The following is an 18,544-nucleotide window of genomic DNA, read 5'->3' as shown; positions in this document are numbered from 1 at the left end:
GCAGCCCCAAGCTCGCCGAGGAGAGGGGCGGATCGGCGAGGGATTGTTAGCCAAGATGGCGGTGGCGGCTGCCGCGGCGAGGGTTTGGGGGTCAAGTCGAGGCTTGGGCCGGGTTGGCCTCCTGCTCCTGCGGCAGCCAGGGGCTCGTGGGCTGGCTAGATCAGTGAGTACCTGGGACACCAGGGAGTTTTCTCCAAGGAGGTATAGGGATGTTTACGCTGTCTTCAGAGTGGGGGGTTCCCTGTAGGGAGTGGAGGAAGGGCTGTTACAGAGGGACGGGCTGGAAGAACCACTTGGAGAGGACACCCAAGGGAAGAACTTCCAGTTCCTTAGGAGGAGAAAAGCCAGGCAGCTCCTTTGTAACCCTGAGGGAGAGAGACAACTTGGAGAGAGCGAGGGAGTTTCGTATTAGTTGCCGCCGTTCCCCAGGGGAGGCCGCTTGGAGGACACGGGGGTGGGGGTGGGGGGAAGGTGTGACCTTTCCTCTCAGGGGTTGGTGAAAACTGCCTTTGTAAGGGACAGACTTTCTTCTCGGTAAAGACTCCCCCCCACTTCAAGGAGGAGAAAAGAGAGATGAGGTTTCCCATCAGGGGCTTTTATGGTGCTCTTTGCTCCAACTCTGATTTTAAAATGAATTGCGTAAAAAAGTCGTTTGATCCTGTGCCCCCTGATAGAATGCCTTGTCGGTTTTGGTGACTGTACAGAGAAGATGGTCAATAAATATTTGTTGAATTAATGAGTGAGTGGGATCGGGGGCGGGGGGAGAGAGGTCCAGACAGAGCACTTAGCCCACATTTCTTAGAAACACTTGAGAAATGCCTTGTTTCTTGTCAAGAGTGTTAGGTTGATGCTGCTAATTGCTAGCTCACACAGCAGAAATCTAGTTAGGAGCCGTTATTTAGGAGCGAGGCTGGGGCTGAGAAAAGCTGTGAACTAAGATTTCGCATATAAGAGAGTCATGGTTAAGAAGATGGGCTCAGGATCTAGACCATGTGGCGCCATGTCCCTAATCTGCCACTTTCCAGCTCTGTAGCTCTGGGCAAGGGACTGCTCCTCTCTGGACCTAATTTCCCCCTCTGTAAAATGCTAACAATGGCCACATCATAGGGTTGTGTAAATTAAATGTGTAAAGTGCTAAGAACAGGACCTGGTGCAATCGGAATGTCGGCCGCTGTTGAAAGTGAGGGTGGAGGGAAGGGACAGAAACTGGCCTCCGAGATGGGGGAGAAGAAAGGAGGTGACCTTGAGAGGGTCTGGATTGGTGAGGGCCTTGGCGGGAAATCTATCAAGATCTTGTGGGGTTGGGCCTGACCATCTGATGCCCAAACCATTGGGAAGGGAAGATGGAATCTGGGAAGAAGCTCTAGCTAGGGAGAGAAACGGGGGCAAGAAGATGGGCTGGGAGTTGAGGTATGGGGACATCTAGGAAGGGAGTTGAAGCAGGTAATTTCCGAAGGGCTGCTGGAGCAAGATGGAGGTGGGAGAGTCCCTGCCTTTGGGCTGTTCTCGGTCAGTTTTTTGTTTTTTTGTTTTTGGAGCAGTCAGATCCCCCACAGCTGAGCTCCCTAGAGCCCATTGGTTGGGCCTGCGCGGTGGGGGTGGGCTGTACTGGGGCAGGAGTAGGGAAGGGTCATTCATGACTGATTAAATCTGCTTCCTTCCTGGCTCAGTCTCCTTGCTGCCCTTCCCGCCTAGTTCCCCTCCCTTTTTTTTTTTTTTTTTTTTTTGGCGGGTTGGATTGGGGGGAGCAGGAGGTCTTTCAGAGTCCCTACGTTTTGCTTATATATTTTTAGAGTCCCTGTTTTTTCTTCTCCACTTTTAAGTATTTGTTTTTTTCTTAAGATTTAAAAAGGAATTTTTTTTTTTTTGAGGGGAGGGAAGGCGTAGTAGCATTTAGTCAAAGATTTTTGAGCCTGATCTAGAACTTGTTATAATGATAGGAGTGTTCTATGTCTGTGTTGTCCAGTGCAGTAGCCACTAGCCACACGTGGCTACTGAGCACCTGAAATGTGGCTTAGCATGACAGAGGAACTGAATTTCTCATTTAATTTTTTTAAAATAAATTTATTTATTTATTTATGTCTGCCTTGGGCTTTTTCTAATTGCGTTGAGCGGGGGCTACTCTTTATTGCGGTGCACGGGCTTCTCATTGCGGTGGCTTCTCTTGTTGCGGAGCACGGTCTCTAGGCGCGAGGGCTTCAGTAGTTGTGGCTCGTGGGCTCAGTAGTTGTGGCACGCGGGCTCTAGAGCGCAGGCTCAGTAGTTGTGGTGCACGGGCTTAGTTGCTCCGCGGCATGTGGGATCTTCCCGGACCAGGGCTCAAACCCGTGTCCCCTGCATTGGCAGGCGGATTCTTAACCACTGCACCACCAGGCAAGTCCTTGGCTAGTGTCTTAATGAAGCACTTTATCATTTATAGTGCCATCTGACACCATTATTGTATTTCATACTGCCATACTGCAAGGTATGTACTGGTAGTTTTCTTCTATTACAGGGGAGGAGACTGAAGCTCAGAGAGGTGAGGTCTGAACTTGGAGCTCCGGACTCCAAAGCCCAGTCTCTTTCCACAGTACCAGGCTGCCAGGAGGAGAAGGGGTAGGGCTTCGGTTCAGGTCTTGCAACATCCTGCTTAGTCCAGACCTGGTGTGTATCATCAGCCTCTGCCTGGGGCGGGTGGGAAGAGGGGGTGGGAAGAGCCGACCTCAGCCCCCCTCATGCCCTCCCTTCACTGCTCTTCAGCCCCACTGGCCATTTCCCCCTCTCCTTGGATGAGCTCCTCCCACCCGGAGGCCTTTGTAGGGATATGGTCCTTCAGGTGTCAGGCTGAGAGCTCACTTCCTCAGAGAAGCTTTCCTGACCCCGTGACCGGTCTCAATGTGTAAAACAGGGGCAATAGCAGTACCTCCCTCAGAGATGCGGTGAGGGTTAAAGGAAACAGTTCTTAGGAAGCACTTACACATATATCCATGTGCTCGGTAAGGGCTCAAGAAATGGGGGCTGCTGTTTTCCTCCAGGAACAGTGAATCTGCTGTGGCCTTGACTGATGCAGGGAAAGGATGCTTCCCATCTTCAGTGGCTGGGGGAGCTTAGTGCTGCTAAAGCCCCCAGGTCCCCGAGGCCACAGAAAGCCTGATCCATCTCCATGCTTCCCTGGCCTCCCCAGCCAGATCCCCCTGGAAGGGGAGGCCGCTGATGAGGCCACTGACATTCCTGAGCTGGAAGTAAAGCCAAGGTCAGCTTTGCACTGTTTGAGGCAGAGCGCCTGAGACTCCAGAGAGAGAGCAGGCTTGGCTGGCCTCAGCTGTCCTAGCTTCAGAGGACTCGGTTAACTGGCACCATCCACACAGCCTTCCCTGGCTGGACCCCGCTCTTCTCTCCAGCTTCCCTGTAGTGGGCAGGCTGCCTGGCTTCATATGCTGACATCACTGCTCATGATCTCCCTGGGTCATGGACAAGTCACCTAACCCCTCTGAGCCTCAGGGCCACCTGTGTGGTACGGAGGTGTGGTCATGGCGCCTGCTTCACCTGGGTGCCGTGCAGGTTCAGTGAGACACAGGCATCATACAGCAGGTGCCTGGTGTGGCGCCGAGGCACGTAGTTAAGTGCCGTGGTTAACGTGCTGCAGCCAGGTGGTCTCTAGGGTGCCGGGATCTCTCCTCTTGCCTCAGAGCCTTTGTCCTTCCCAAGGACTGACGTGTTCTCCCCCCAACCTTTGCCTGGCTCACCCCTGCTCGTCCCTCAGGCCTCGGCTTCGCTCCCCCTTCTCCAGGAAGCTTTTCCTCCTGCTGCATGTGATGCAGCTAGTGAAAGGCTTCCTCCTCGAGCTACGGCAGGTGCTTTATACCCACCTCACCACCAGCCAGTGAAATAGAAATTCTTATTTCCACAAGGGGACACGGGTCCAGGGAGACAGTCTCCTACCCAAGGTGACGTGGCTGGAAAGGGACAGAGCCAGGATTCAAACACAGGCCGCTTGGCTCTCCAGCCCTCATCCTACCCTGCCTGTGTGGTAACTAACCTCTCCGCGATCCTGCCTCCTCTGACATCGCCCCTCCCTGACTGTAACTTGTGTGTTCAGTGTCTGTCATCCGTCTCTCCCCGTTGTCCCCAGCCCTCAGTTCAGGGCCTGACTTGGAGCAAATATTCAATGATTACTTGTTTGACCACTACGGTCATCAAGTACACTTGTTAGCTAGTCATATTTATCGAGTGTTTGTTACGTGTCAGGCACTGGGCTGAGCACTGTACACACGGGCTCTTTAAATCCTCAGGACCGGGCTTCCCTGGTGGCGCAGTGGTTGAGAGTCCGCCTGCCAATGCAGGGGACACGGGTTCGAGCCCTGGTCCAGGAAGATCCCACATGCCGCGGAGCAGCTAAGCCCGTGCGCCACAACTACTGAGCCTGCACTCTAGAGCCCACGAGCCACAACTACTGAGCCCTCATGCCACAACTACTGAAGCCCGCGTGCCTAGAGCCCGTGCTCCGCAGCAAGAGAAGCCACCGCAATGAGAAGCCTGCACACTGCAACAAGTGGCCCCCATTGGCCGCAACTAGAGAAAGCCCGCGCACAGCAACGAAATAAATAAATAAATAAATGCAGCCAAAAATAAATAAATAAATTTAAAAAAAAACAAACACTGTAAAAAAAAAAAAATCCTCAGGACCATCTGTGAGATAGATGCTCACACCGCCCTCGGTTTACACATGCGGAAACTGAGGCTCCGGGAGCGTAATTACACTCCCGAAGGCAGCAGTCAACTCCGAGTCCCTGCCCTTAACTGTGGCCCCATAGGGAGTGGCTCGAGGAGGGGCTACCCCAGTACCTGTGGGGCGGACCTTGGCCTTCCAGAACAGGCGTCTGTGTCCTGTGTGGTAGGAGAGAGCATGGCTTCAAGGCTTTGTGTAAATCTGTGCAGCTTCTGCCATTGTAGGTCACTGCCACCAGGACAAACCCACTCCCCCACCAAAAAGAAGGAAAAATGGGTGGAGACGCATACTTCCTCTGCAGGCATTTTAGCACCCACTCCCATTATGGAGCATTTCCTCAGGGCCAGGCTCTGTGCCGAGCCCTTTGGTAGCTCAAGGAATCAACACAGTAACCATGGGGTAGGTACCACCTTCATCTCTACAGGCCCAGGAAGAGGGGGCACGGCCAAAGCCCAACTCCAGGGTACAGGGGGCATCAAGGTACCCTGACCGTACCTCTCCAGCCTCTGGAGGCAGACAGTCCTGCCCTGACACCAGGGTTTGTTCGGAGCCCCGTGACCCTGTCCTGGCCCCTGGCCTCCCGTCCTAGAGCCCCTCCCCAGATGGCGTCTCCCCTGTGTCTCAGTCTCTCTCTGGAGTGTCCGCTGGGGCCTCGGTCTGGAATTACAATACAGTCTTGAGATGCAGTCAGCCCTTCTCCCCAACTCCTCTTTTCCCCATCTTCCCAGGGTGACAGCCAATTTCCTTTTTCCCATTTCCTGACCCTAGATTTTGGTTTTTCCCTCTTTTACCGATTTTTGAGCATGTAGCGTGCCCTGTGCCTTTGCTGAACCCCTTGTGTGCCTTAGGAACTTTTTGTAGCAGCCCTATGCAGCCTTTCCGCAGGTAAGGAAATTCAGAGACACGGTGTTTTGCAGAGGGCTGTGCAGCGAGCTGAGAAATTGGAACCCAGGTCAGTCTGCTTCTGAGCCAGTGAACTTAACCGCTCATTCATCCGTTCGGTCAGTAATTGCCTGTTGAAGTGTGTGCTCTGTAAACCGATGTGGACATGCTCCTTGCCTCCCTGGAGCTTGTGATGTGTGTGGGAGATACACATGAGAGGAGTGGATCCTCTAGGTGAATGGAAGGGTCCGGCCGCGTGAGCGCTCCGAAGGCGGAAGCACGGTCTGCGAGAGTTGGGCCGCTGCCGTGCTGTTGTCAGGCCTGGACCCGCCCTGCCGTTGGGAGTATAATTTCCATTATATCCTCACAATCATAAATGCAGATAAACGCACACATGTTCATGTTCACATTCCCCTGCTGGAACCTGGGACGGCCTCTTTGCCGCAATTAAAGGAGTGAGGGCGGGGAACACATTTGAGCACCCGTGTGTGGGATCCAGCTCATGACAAGCCCAGACATTCTTCTTCAGCGCCTATTGGAAGTGAAGCCACAGTTACTGAGCTGAGAGGAACCTGGCGGCCGGTGGAAAGTAAAGATGCAGACGTGTGCCAAGTGGGCCAGCAGTGGCAGCCGGGGTTGGGGGCCTGGGTTTAGGGGTCTGGATGTCAGCCCTGCCCAGGTTTGAAGCCCAGTCCTGACTTAATTTGTTTTAGCCCTGGGGCCTGGTGCAGGGAGGTTATATTACCTCCCTGAACCTGGGTTTCCTCGTCTGAAGGGCAACAGTATATACTCTCTGCCTCACAGATGTGCTCTGAGGACTCAGTGAGGGTTCTGCGTGCGGACCTCAGCCTGGTACCCGGCAAAGGCTTAATATAGGGGCGCTGTTGCAATGCTGAGACTAGTTCAAGGCATTCTAGCTCCAGTGCTGAGAAATGGAATTGGTTCCCTTCCTGGTGCACATGTAGGCTTCTCCCGGGCTTTCCCCAACAGGCCTCCTCTCAGCCGGGGTGGGGGTGTGTGTGATGCTTCCCACGGGACTCCTTCCCAGTTCCACAAGGGACGTGCCATTGCTCACTTTTTGCCTTTTGCGTGTCCTGTTACCCCAGCTTCAAATGCTCTTTCCCTGACTCCTAGATATCCTTCAGGTCCCAGCTCTCATATCACTTCCTCAGGGGAACCTTACCCTCTTTCCACTCTGCTCTCGCCCCATGGCTTCTCCTGGGAGAATACGCATCACCCTCATCCGCTCGGTGTTACTTGTTGAGGCTCTATCTTCCTTGCTGGGCGGCAGGGACAGGTAGGTGTCTTGCCTCTCTTAGGTGCCCAGAACCCAGCACAGGCTGTGGAACGAAGCAGGTGCTCAAATATTTGTTGAATGAGTCAGTCTGGGCTCCTGAACTGGAGTGGAGAGGGTGGTAAAGTGTGTGGAGCAGTTTGCCAGGTGATGGGGAAAGAGGCCTTTAGTACAGAGAAGAGAGCAAGAGATGTGGTGGTAGAAACGATAATCAGCATCTTTGAGCCTTTACTATACGTACAAGTACTCTGCTTGCCATTTTATACACGTGATTTTGTTTGAGCCGCGCAGTGTTTCCATGAGGTGTTCTCCATTTTACAGGTTGAGAAAGGGGAGATCTGAAGAGGGGAAGTCCCGTTCCCATGGTCACTCAGCAAGGGATTTGAACTTGGCAGGCTGACTCTTAAGGGCTCACAGACATAAGCTCTAAGCTGGGTGGCCTCCTTGTGGGTAGAGGGGGTCAGTAAAGAGCCCTTCTGGCTGACTGGAGGTCGCTGTGCAGGGGTGTGTGTGTGTCTGTGGTAGCCGTGGGAGATGGAGAGGACGGGGTAGCGGCGGTCAGCCCTGGAGAGGCCTTGAAATGCCAGGGTGAGGACTTTGGGCCTCTGATAATAATAACTACTGGTTCTTGAGCTGCCTGCCACTTTATTAGATTATTTAATCTTTACAGCAACCCTGTGTGATAGATATTATGATTTTTTCACCCCAATTTTACAGCTGAGGAGCTGAGACACAAAGCAGTTGTAGGAACTTGCCCAAAGTGTGACACACTGGGAAGGTGGCGGAGCCGGGATTCAGACCCTGTGCATCAGGCCCCAGAGTCCACTGCGGCTGTGGCGGCTTAATCACCAGGCCGTGCTGCCTGCCGCTGCGGGGTTGAGCCTGCAGAACCTCTGCTGCTCCTGACATGGGTGTCTCCTCCCCCCTCCCGCCTTCTCTCCCCAGCATCCGCAGAGGCAGCAGCAGCACTTCTCGTCCCTGGATGACAAGCCCCAGTTCCCGGGGGCCTCAGCGGAGTTTATAGACAGGCTAGAGTTCATCCAGCCCAATGTCATCTCTGGGATCCCCATCTACCGCGTCATGGACCGGCAGGGCCAGATCATCAACCCCAGCGAGGATCCCCACGTGAGAGGCCGCTTCCCCCCGACCCCGTGCCTCCATGCCCAGGCCCCTTGCCCGTCTCCTCCCCTCTGGTCCCACCTGGCCCACATCTGTCTGTGCCTCCATCTGCAGCTGCCCCAGGAGAAGGTGCTCAAGTTCTACAAGACCATGACGCTGCTCAACACCATGGACCGCATCCTCTATGAGTCCCAGAGGCAGGTGCGTGGGGACGGGCTGGGGAGAGGGGCATGGGATTACCTGAGGTCCCCCTACCTGTGTTTGGGCCACAAGACAGCTCCCAAGGAGGAGGGAGTGGAATGGAGATCCTTGTCTTGAGGTGCTTAGAGCTCTTGGGGTTCTGCTGGGGCTCTGGAGGAAGAGGGTGGGAGGGTCCTGCCCGAGGGCAGAAGGGTGGACCAGATCACGGAAAGCCTACTGTACGCCGGGCTGGGGGCTTAGCTGTGCTGGGAGAGGGCAGGCAGGAGAAGACTGGACTCCCCTTCCTCTCGGGCACTCACAGTCCTGAGAAACAGGGCGGCTCTCGGTGCTTCCGGGAGTGCGCGTGTCCAGTGTGCTGCGGTGCGACGCTCTAGCGTCAGCCGACAGAGACCCAGTCAAAGCAGTGTCAGCAAAGAGGGAATTGGTTGACTCGACTGACTGCAAGTCCATAAGGCCCTGTTCCAGGCACAGCTGGACCCAGGGGGCTCAGAACATGTTTTCAGACCTGTTTCTCTCTCTGAGTGTCTTTTCTACTCTCCTTTGCCTTGGCTTCCTTCATTCTCAAGCTGCGGTGGTCTCTGGAAGCTCCAGATTCACGGAGAGGTGGCAGAGAAAGGGTTCCGGGTACGGGCTCTGGAGCGAGACTGCAGTTAGGGTCCGCATTCTGTCACTCTCTACCTTTGTGGCCCTGGGGGAGTTGCTTAGCGTTTCAGTGCTTCAGTGTTCTCGTCTCTAGCTACTGTATGGGGTTGCTGTGAGGATTGATGGTGGCCTCCGTAATGGCCTTAGGAACAGTGAAACCGGCATTTGTCATGGATACCAGCCTTGCAATTATTATCCTTTCTGTTTAGCAGTGGAAAGAGAATGTCTGGTCCCTAATGTTCCAGCAAAAGGCCCAGAGCTGATGCTTATTGGCCAGGCTTTGGTCACAGACCCCTCCTTGAGCCAGCCCATGTGATTGACCGGCCAAGCCGGGGCCACGTGCCCATCCCCAGGAACCGAGGGAGCAGAGGCCTGGAGTCCGCCCCTCCCAGGCTGCGGAGACAGAGCAGGAGCCTGGGGTTCCTGTTAGAAAAGCGGGAAGAACGCTGGGCAGGCTCGTCCTCAGGAGTGGGGATGGGCTTGGGAATCTGCACTTGTATCAGGCCCCCAGGTGACCCCCCTGTGACCCGACTGTGGACTGAAAGCGCGAGGCCCACGGAAGACAGTTCGGAGCAGATCAGGCGGGCAGCCAGCTCCCTGGTTCTCTTGCTCACGGGAGCACCGTGTGTGGGTTCTCCGCCCAGCCCAGAAGCTTCCCTTGGCTCCTCCCGTCCACGGCATCAACCCCTGCCCTTCCTGTCCAGCCTGCCTCCCACTCACTGTGGCCTCGGCCGTCTGCTCCCCTCTGCGTGGCCTCAGTGCCAGGCCACCCCTCCCACCCTCTCTCACATGCCTGGGCTCCTTCCTGACCCCTGGGTTGGCTGCTCAGACGGGGGCTCTGGAACCTGACGGACGTGGGTCCAGTCACAGATGTGACTTCAGGCAGGTGATTTTTCTTGTCTTTGCCTCGGTTTCTTTGGTGTATTAAAACATAGAAATAACAAGAGAACCCACCCCGCCCCACCCCACCGGGTGGGGGTGGGAATTCTGTGAGACCCGGCATGTCAAGCCCCTTGCCCATTGGCTGACACAGGGAACCCTCAGTAAGATCAGCTCAGCCATCAGGTTTCAGCCTTCCTTAGCTAGGGTTATCCCAGCAGCCCCCCATCCCAACAGAAATAAAAGCAGTAGTTTAAACAGATTAATAGGTTTTTTGTCTTGCATGAAAGAAATGTGAAAATAGGTGGTCGGGGCTGGTATGGTGGCACCACAGTGTCATTGGATACCCAGCACTGGCTTCTAGCCTCCAGGGCCCCTCATAAACCACGTGGCTTCTGGAGCCTCCTCCATCATGTCTCGTTCCAGGCAGGAGGTAGAAGGAAGGCGGAAGGTCAAACGTGGCACCGCCCAGCTATCTCCCCACACCCACATTTATAGAACTTTCCAGGCAGTCCCACCAAATAACATCACACGTTTCATCGGTCACTCCCAGCTGCAAGGGAGACTGAGAAAGTAGTCTTTTAGTCCGGGCAGGTGCTGTCTGTGGTGGAATGAGATCTGTTAGCAAAGAGGAAGAGGGATCTGATACCGGGTAGGCAACCAGGGACCTCTGCCACTAGCCCAGGTCCCGTCTCCTCGGGGGCCCCCCTCTCAGGCTCCTCCCCACGCCAACCTCGGCAGCCCTGCCAGGCCCTCAGCACCCAGCATCGGCCCCACTCGCCGCTTCTAACTGGCTCCCCACTTGGAAGCAGGCGTTGTTCAGCTGGCTCCCCCACTGCGACAGGAGGCCCCTGCGGCACACGTGAGGCCTGGGCACGGGGCGTCCTGCGGCTGCTGACCCGGTTGGTCCATTTTTACCTTACGTCCAGTCCTGCTCACCTCCACCTCTGTGCCAGGGCTCCCGGATCTCCAGCCAGACTTTACCTCTTAGCCCCCGATCTACTTGGCTTCTCACCCTGGGTGTCCCTCACCGAATTCAGCCCGTCCAGACTTGACCTCAGCACCTTCCCCCCCCCCCCCCACCTGCTCCTCTTCCGCCCTTAGGCCATTTCTCAGTGACGGTACCGCCGTCCACCCATTTGCCCAAACTGGAGACCTACTGGTATTCCCTGTCCCCTCCCACCCCCTCACTATCACTTTCCCCTCTCATTCACTCTGCCCTTAGGTATTTAGTTAGAAATCCGTTCTGCTGCTCAGCACCACCATCAGGAACCCAGACTTCCTCCCTTTCTGCTTCACCGTCGTGGCCGACTTGGCTTCCGCCCTGTGCTTGTTGCCTCACGTTCACAAGATGGCTGCCACAGGTCCAGGCTTCATGGCTGTGTGCAAACCTGGAGGGAAGGGGTGGCAACAGCTGCAGTGATCTCTTTTATCAAGAAAGCAAAAGCAGATTTCCACTTAATTCTCTGGCTGGAACTTGTGTCCTGTGGTCGCTTCTGACTGTAAGGGAGGCTGGGAACATATTTTTCCAGGCTCTGGGATTAGGGGGCTCAGGAGAGTGGAGTTGCCCTGGGCACCGGTGCAGCGAACCAACAGGGGCTGCCGCTCCCTGCACCGCTCACTCTGCTTCTCAAGACCCTCAGCCATCCTCTCCCTGCCACCTGCCACCACCAGGCCAGGCCGTGCCCCCTCCCACCTGGCGCTTGGCGCTCATTCCTGTCTTCTCCATCCGTTCCCACGTGGTAGCCTGGGAGACATTTTTAAAACATCTCTCCCCTGAGAACTGTTGGCAGGTTACCATCGTCCTCAGGGTAAAGTCCAGATACGTCATTCCCTGCGCCACCTGGGCCCTGCCTCTCTCTCCCTCCTCGTTGTTCTCCACCCCTCCCACTTCATGTCCCAGCCCTTCTGACCTCATGGCCTTTCTTGTTCTCTCTGCCTGGAAACCTCCACCCTCCCTGCCTTTGCTCGGCGTAGGCCTTGCTCCTCGACGCCCCTCCACAGCGGGGCGGGTACCCCTTCAGCCCCCATCACGGAGCCCCATCACCCTGGCTCTAACCAGCCTGGCGGTTCCTCTGTGAAGGCAGGAACGCCAGCGTGGCCTGGCCCAGACCCGGCCTTCAGGAAGCATCTGTTGAATCACAGAGTAATCAGAAGTTGGTCAGTGTTTGGATGTTTCTCTGTCATCGCCCAGTCTAACTGAACCCGGCCCTCTGGGCCCTCCTCCACCCCCAGGGCCGGATATCCTTCTACATGACCAACTATGGTGAGGAGGGGACGCACGTGGGGAGTGCAGCAGCTCTGGACAACACGGACCTGGTGTTTGGCCAGTACCGGGAGGCAGGTACGTCTGCCCGTGGCCCGGCCCTGTGGCGCAGGTGCCAGGGACCTGGGTCTGTGGTCCCCATCGAGACAGGTCAGGCCCAGTCCCTCCTGCTGTGAAGGCGAGGCCCACATTAGTTACCAGTGTGCTCTTCTGGGAGCGGCACCTTGCCAGGGAGGCCTAAGGGGGCTTCCCCTCCGCGGAGGCCTGGCAGTGTTGTAGTTAAGAGCCTGTGCTCCTGACCATTCCATGCCCTGCCGGTGACCAGTTGTTCGATTTGGGGCGAGTCACTTCCGTTCTCCGAGCCTCAGTTTTCTCATCTTTGAAATAGAGATTAGGGTGGGATGGCAACCCCTTGCGCTGCGGGGCTGCCGGGAGCCTGCAGTGAGGTCAGGCCGAGCTGGCCTCTTCCCAGGTGCCGTATCCTTCACGCAGCTGAAGCAGACGGGCGGGCGGGTTCCAGCCTGGGAGCGGCTAACTTCTGGGCTAACTTCTGAGTGAACGAGGGAGAGGATGGAAGGAGCAGCGACTAGGCATGAAGAAAACGGATGAGTGTTAAGGAGAGACGGGGTGCAGGAGTGAGCCCGGGGGGCTGAGGCTGGGGTTCCAGAGCAGTTGTTGGCATGGGGCCCAGGAGGGGAGCCAGATCTGAGCCCTCCTCTCAGGCGCTGCACGATCTTGGGCAGGTTGCTTAACTGCTCCTTGCCTCAGTTTCCTCATCTACAGTGGGAGACGGTGAACCCTCCCAAGACGGTTGTTGAGGGGTTTCACAGGGCAGATGACACAAAGCCCTCAGCACAGGGCCTGGCGTGGGGTAAGCACTCGGAGTCGGAGGCGATGTCGTGACCAAGGCCTCTCACCCGGGGGCAGCTCTTCAGTGGGCAGGTGTGGCCTGGCCGGGCTGGGTGCCCGGAGCGCTCCCTGGACCAGCACAGCCTTCCAGTCTGCTCTCGGACTATCTACTGTCTCAGCTGCACCAGACCCCCCACCTCACATGCTCCAGGGGAACAGACGCCCTGCGATACTGTCCGTGGTTCCGCATCATTAGATTTGCCCGGGCACTGGGCCGCAAGCCAGGCCCCTGCCACGTTTCCTAAGTGCTTCGCACTGTTTCTGCTGAGGGGATCTCTCTGGGGAGGGCTCCAAGCAGGGCCTGGAGCGAGGGTCCTGGAGTTACGGGCGGCCGCTGGGCTCCGCACACGGGGGCTGTTTGGGCCCCGGCCACCTCTGCAGGAGTGAGCCGTCCTGTACCAAGGGTCATGGAAGGCCCTGCATCCAGGCAGCTGCCGAGGGCGCCTGTGCGGGGCAAGGAGGAAAGGCAGGCCCCGCTTGTCCCAGTCCTGACTGGGCAGCTACTTCCCCGTGTGACTCTGTGTCTCCTGTGAAGTGGGGAGAACAAGGGCACTGAGAACCGTAGCGCTCACTGAGCTGTCCCCAGTGGTGGAAACCCTGGAGCCTGTGTCGGTCCCCCTCGCAGCAGAGTGGAGGCCCCTGCCCACCTCCCACTGGAGCGGCCGCAAGGAACCCCCGCCAGCCCCACCGGCTGTGCGAGCCAGGTGGTGCGAAGCTTGGGTCACAGAGGTGCGACGTTGTGGTGCCTTTGATGACGAGGTGGGCGTCCACCGGGGTTTTGTTTGAAGAAAGGATTTTACTGCCATGAGCAGGTTTGAATATTTCCTCTAGTCCACAGGTCGTGAGCACGGCCTGTACTTTTATTTGGTTCATATGGTGATTTTGTTTTTAAGTAGATGAATTAGTGGAAATGCTTAAAAATCAGGTAGCTTCCCCTCCTCTCCCCTAGCGCCCCCCCCCCCGCCCCGCAAAAAAGCAAGCTGGATTGCTCCTTTTGAAAAACTGGACCATCTGGCCTCCCTGGGCAGAGGTTAGGTGGTTTGAACAGCAGCCTCCGTCTTGAGGCAGGCCTGTGCTTTCTGCTCTGCCCCCCTGCTTCCTGCACCCGCCTGGTCCCTATAAGCATCCGAACGCGCCTTCCCTGCTGTAGTACAGTCAGCGGAACAGATCCCGGGCAGGAAGGGCCTGGCCCAGGGGCCCTCACAGGGTTGGCCTGTCCCGCCCACCACCCGCCACGGTAACCCTGCCTTCTCCTGCGCCAGGTGTGCTCATGTACCGGAACTACCCCCTGGAACTGTTCATGGCCCAGTGCTACGGCAACGTGAGCGACCTGGGCAAGGGGCGCCAGATGCCCGTCCACTATGGCTGCAGGGAGCGCCATTTCGTCACCATCTCCTCTCCACTGGCCACGCAGATCCCTCAGGGTGAGGATGCACGCCCCGGGCCCGCACACGCAGTCTGACGTCGTTACCCTGCTCAGGCCCTAGCCTCCTCCATCCCTTCCGGGGGCTTCCTGGTGGCATCACGGTCCTAGCGCTGGTCTGGGCTCTAGACTTACAAGACCCCTCTTGAATGGGACCCTCGTAGGAGGGCTCTAGTGGCGTCTCTGCCCCATTCGGCAGGCTTGAGCAGGCACAATCACGCTCTCAGTTTCCCATGCTTGTGCCCCCCCTGTGTCCATTCACCGGCACAGCCAGCTGCGTGGGACTGAGCGTGTGCCAGCTTCCTTACTAAAGGTCACCCGGCAGGTAGCAAGGAGAGTAGGCACTCAAATCGGGGACCATGTGGCTCCAGAGCCTGGGTTCTCCACCCCGGCCCTGCCCTGCCTCTGTCCTGAGTGACTCCCCTAAAGCTTACTCCGCAAGCCCACGATGCTTAGCGCAGTCGGTGTGGCTTCTGTTAAAGGTGACTGCTTGTGAAGCAGACCCGCCAGGGGCAGGGCTGTGGCCACACAGTGCAAAAACAGGGATGTGGACAACCCCCCGCTCCCCGCCCTGTGGAGCCTGCACTTGGTCGAGGGTCAGTCTGCTCCAGGGCAGACACATGAGCTGATGTGTACAGGGCTTAGCAGAGTGCCTGGCACGTCAGAGGGCCCTGGGCACGTTCGCCCGGTGTGTTCTAACAGGAGCGGTTTGTGTCTGAGGTGGGAGGCGGACAGGGCAGCTTTCTGGGAGGAGGCAGCATTTTCACTGATTTCCATTTCGTAGGCTTTCCATAAGGTGGGGCCTGGCCCTCATCTTGCATTTGGGTGACCAGTTAAGTCACTCAGTTGGCCAGCGTGCGGAGTCCGTGCTGTGTGCTGGGTGCCATTCTAGGTGCATTGAACAGAGGCAGCAAACACCTCAGCCTTCCTGGTGCTGCCACTGGTGGGAGAGACGGACAGTAAACAGGATGAAGTAACACATGGAGTATGTCAGGGGTGATAAGGCCCGCTGGGAAAAGTAAAGCTGAGAGGGAGCGGTTCTTGACGGGGGAAGGTGGGGACAGGTGTCCCCAGGTGACAGTACAGACCAGAAGGAGGTGAGGGAGGGAGCCACTCGGGATCTGAAGGTGGGTGCCTGCTCGATGATGTGTCTGAGGTGCCAGGAGGAGCCAGTGGGGCAGGTGTGGAGGGAGGGGTGCGCACAGGTGGGGTCTCAGGCTGTCGCCTTTTGAAGACACTTTGACCCAGCGTGGACCCGAGTTGGGGGAGGGGGAGGAGTCGCTGCAGAACCACCTGCCGGCTCGGCTGCTGCCCCGAGGGTAACAGGCTGGGTGGGAGGAGCAGGGGACAGGGGAGGAGGCTGCTGGGGCCAGAGGTGGGGCCGGGACAGCCAGGGAGGGGTTAAGGGCTGGGGAGAAGAGGTCAGATTCTGGCTCTGTTTTGAAGGTTGAGCGGGCATAGGGGCGTGGCAGAAAGTCAGGAGTCAAAGATGCTGAAGTTTGTGGCCCAGAGCAGTTGGAAGGACGGAGCTGCCGTCAGCCGAGGGGAGGAGACTGTGGGCGGGGCAGCTCCTGGGGGAGCGGGAGGGGCGGCTCAGGTGTTTTCTTTCCCCTCAGAGCCTGGCAACAGCTAGCCTGAGGGCCGGAGCCCCTGCCGGGGTGCGAGGGTGTGGACGCGGGGAGGGTATGAGTGCAGGGAGACGCGTGTCTCTGCTCCTGCAGCGGTGGGGGCAGCCTACGCGGCCAAGCGGGCCAACGCCAACAGGGTCGTCATATGTTACTTCGGAGAGGGCGCGGCCAGTGAGGGGGACGCCCACGCCGGCTTCAACTTCGCCGCCACCCTCGAGTGCCCCATCATCTTCTTCTGCCGGAACAACGGCTACGCCATCTCCACGCCCACCTCCGAGCAGTACCGCGGGGATGGCATCGGTACGGGCCCTGGTGGTTGCTCCCCGCCCTGCCTGCGCCCTCTCCTTCCTCCCCTCTCTCCCCACTCCCTGCTCCTGTCCCACCTGCGCCCTGGGGCCTGACCTGCCTCCCTGTCCCTACAGCGGCTCGAGGCCCGGGATACGGCATCCTGTCCATCCGCGTGGACGGCAATGATGTGTTTGCTGTGTACAACGCCACCAAGGAGGCCCGGCGGCGGGCCGTGGCGGAGAACCAGCCCTTCCTCATTGAGGCCATGACCTACAGGTGCCTGTCGCCCCCCGTCGGCCCCCAGCCTCGACCGCTGCTGCCCTCAGCACCTCCCCCACATTGATCACCGTCCCCACGGCACGACCCCACTGCCCTGTACCGCGTAGCCCCTTCCGGCCTTTATTCCATCTCCCGCCTTCTCCCCTAGTCCACCACTTCCTTCCTGACCTTCACCTGAGGGCCGCCAGCCTGACCCTGGGTCCCCCTCCCGCTGGTAGGATCGGGCACCACAGCACCAGTGACGACAGCTCGGCATACCGCTCAGTGGATGAGGTCAATTACTGGGACAAGCAGGACCACCCCATCTCCCGGCTGAGGCACTACCTGCAGAGCTGTGGCTGGTGGGGCGACGAGCAGGAGAAGGCCTGGAGGAAGCAGTCCCGCAAGAAGGTGAGGAAGGGCCGCCCTCTGTTGGAAACCACCCCAGGGGTCGTGTTCCGGGATGGTGTGTCACAGAGAACCCTGGAAGGATGGGGAGGCTGGGGCTTGGGGGCCATTGAACTGGCAGTCTCGGGGGTAACCCTGGTGACGTCTCTAATGTCATGATGCCAGGACACGTGCACCTCAGCCGTGTTCTGCCCTCAGCTCCTTCACCTCTGGAGAGGGATACTGGGGTACCCACCTCAGAAGCTTGTCTGAGGGTTTGCATCTGATCCAGATGGGGTGTAAGTGTCCTCCAGAGTGTGTGCACTGCCCTCCTCGGCCCTGGTCATCAGACACCAGAAGCACTGCGGCCCAGTGGGCAGGGCAGACCCTGGTGTCGGGCAGCATGTGCTTCCTGGCTCTGCCCCTGACCACGTCATCGTGGGCACGTCCCTTCTCTTCTCTGTGCCTCGGTTTCCTCACCTCTGAGCTGCCTGCTTCTTAGGGCTGCTGAGAGGCTGAATCAATTCCATACTCTTAGTATAGTGCCTGGTTCTGCTAAGGATGGAGATGCTGGGATTTGGGACATTAGTTGTCACCACTATTTTTTTTTCTTTCTTTTTTTTTTAATTTGTTAAATGTATTTATTTTTGGCTGCGCTGGGTCTTCGTTGCTGCGTGCGGTGTTTCTCTAGTTGCAGCGAGCGGGGGCTACTCTTAGTTGTGGTGTGTGGGCTTCTCATTGTGGTGGCTTCTCTTTGTCGTGGAGCACGGGCTCTAGGCGCGCGGGCTTCAGTAGTTGTGGCGCACAGGCTCAGTAGTTGTGGCGCACGGGCTTTGCTGCTCCGCGGCACGTGGGATCTTCCCGGACCAGGGCTCGAACCTGTGTCCCCCGCATTGGCAGGCCGATTCTTAACCACTGCGCCACCAGGGAAGCCCGTCACCACTATTATGATGATTATTTCCATTGTCCACGTGGGAACTTGAGGCTCAGGGGGCTTAACCCCTCGCCAGGATCCCACAGGTAGGAAGCAGGTTCCTGGGTGAGAGGTCGGCTGCCTGCCCACTGCCGCTTGTCCCCCAGGTGATGGAGGCCTTTGAGCAGGCCGAGCGGAAGCTGAAGCCCAGCCCCAACCTGCTCTTCTCAGATGTGTATCAGGAGATGCCTACCCAGCTCCGCAAGCAGCAGGAGTCTTTGGCCCGTCACCTCCAGACCTATGGGGAACACTACCCCCTGGATCACTTCGAGAAGTGAGGCTACTTGCCCCGTCCCCACCTTCCTCAGCTCTGCCTCTGAGGGGCAGAGGCGACGGGCAGGATGCTACCGCCTTCCCCTGACAGCTCCCTCCAACGTACTCGGGCCAGGGCAGTACTTGGGGCGGCTCCTGCTCCTCCAGGCTGTTACATCGGTGGGGCCTTGGTCAGCCCCTTCTTCGCCTTTAGTCACAGGGTCGTCTCCCAGGGGCTGGGCAAGGGCACCTGCAGGACCGGAAGCCCCTCAGGCCTGGGGGTGGACGAGGCAGGTCAGCCTGCGGAACTTACTCAGAGTGAGAGGGGGTCAGCAGGTAGTGAATAAACTATGTCTCTGCATTTGGCTCCATGCTACCTCTGGTTTCTGTTTCCTGGAGTTTGGGATGTGGGGGGAGAGGCCAGCATGAGTGGTT

General features: G+C 57.7%; 1 protein-coding gene across 3 annotated transcripts; it reads left to right on the top strand.

Annotated features, from left to right (window-relative positions):
* Positions 1-28: 28 nt before the first annotated feature.
* BCKDHA (branched chain keto acid dehydrogenase E1 subunit alpha) lies at positions 29-18,475 on the top strand. Of its 3 annotated transcripts, none has more exons than XM_036833106.1 (9): positions 40-163; positions 7,830-8,009; positions 8,118-8,204; positions 11,961-12,069; positions 14,163-14,324; positions 16,045-16,251; positions 16,374-16,515; positions 16,737-16,908; positions 17,965-18,475. In XM_036833106.1, the coding sequence occupies exons 1-9, from the start codon at positions 56-58 to the stop codon at positions 18,133-18,135; spliced, it is 1,338 nt and encodes a 445-aa protein (XP_036689001.1). In that variant the 5' UTR covers positions 40-55; the 3' UTR covers positions 18,136-18,475. The 3 variants fall into 3 exon arrangements, with proteins under 3 accessions (XP_036688999.1, XP_036689001.1, XP_036689000.1); XM_036833105.1 differs by having other exon boundaries at positions 16,042-16,251; XM_036833104.1 differs by having other exon boundaries at positions 29-163; positions 7,830-8,204.
* Positions 18,476-18,544: the final 69 nt, after the last annotated feature.

The sequence above is a fragment of the Balaenoptera musculus genome, chromosome 19, assembly GCF_009873245.2.
Source record: "Balaenoptera musculus isolate JJ_BM4_2016_0621 chromosome 19, mBalMus1.pri.v3, whole genome shotgun sequence".
Classification (NCBI taxonomy): domain Eukaryota; kingdom Metazoa; phylum Chordata; class Mammalia; order Artiodactyla; family Balaenopteridae; genus Balaenoptera; species Balaenoptera musculus.
This window is presented reverse-complemented; position numbering and strand designations above follow the sequence as displayed.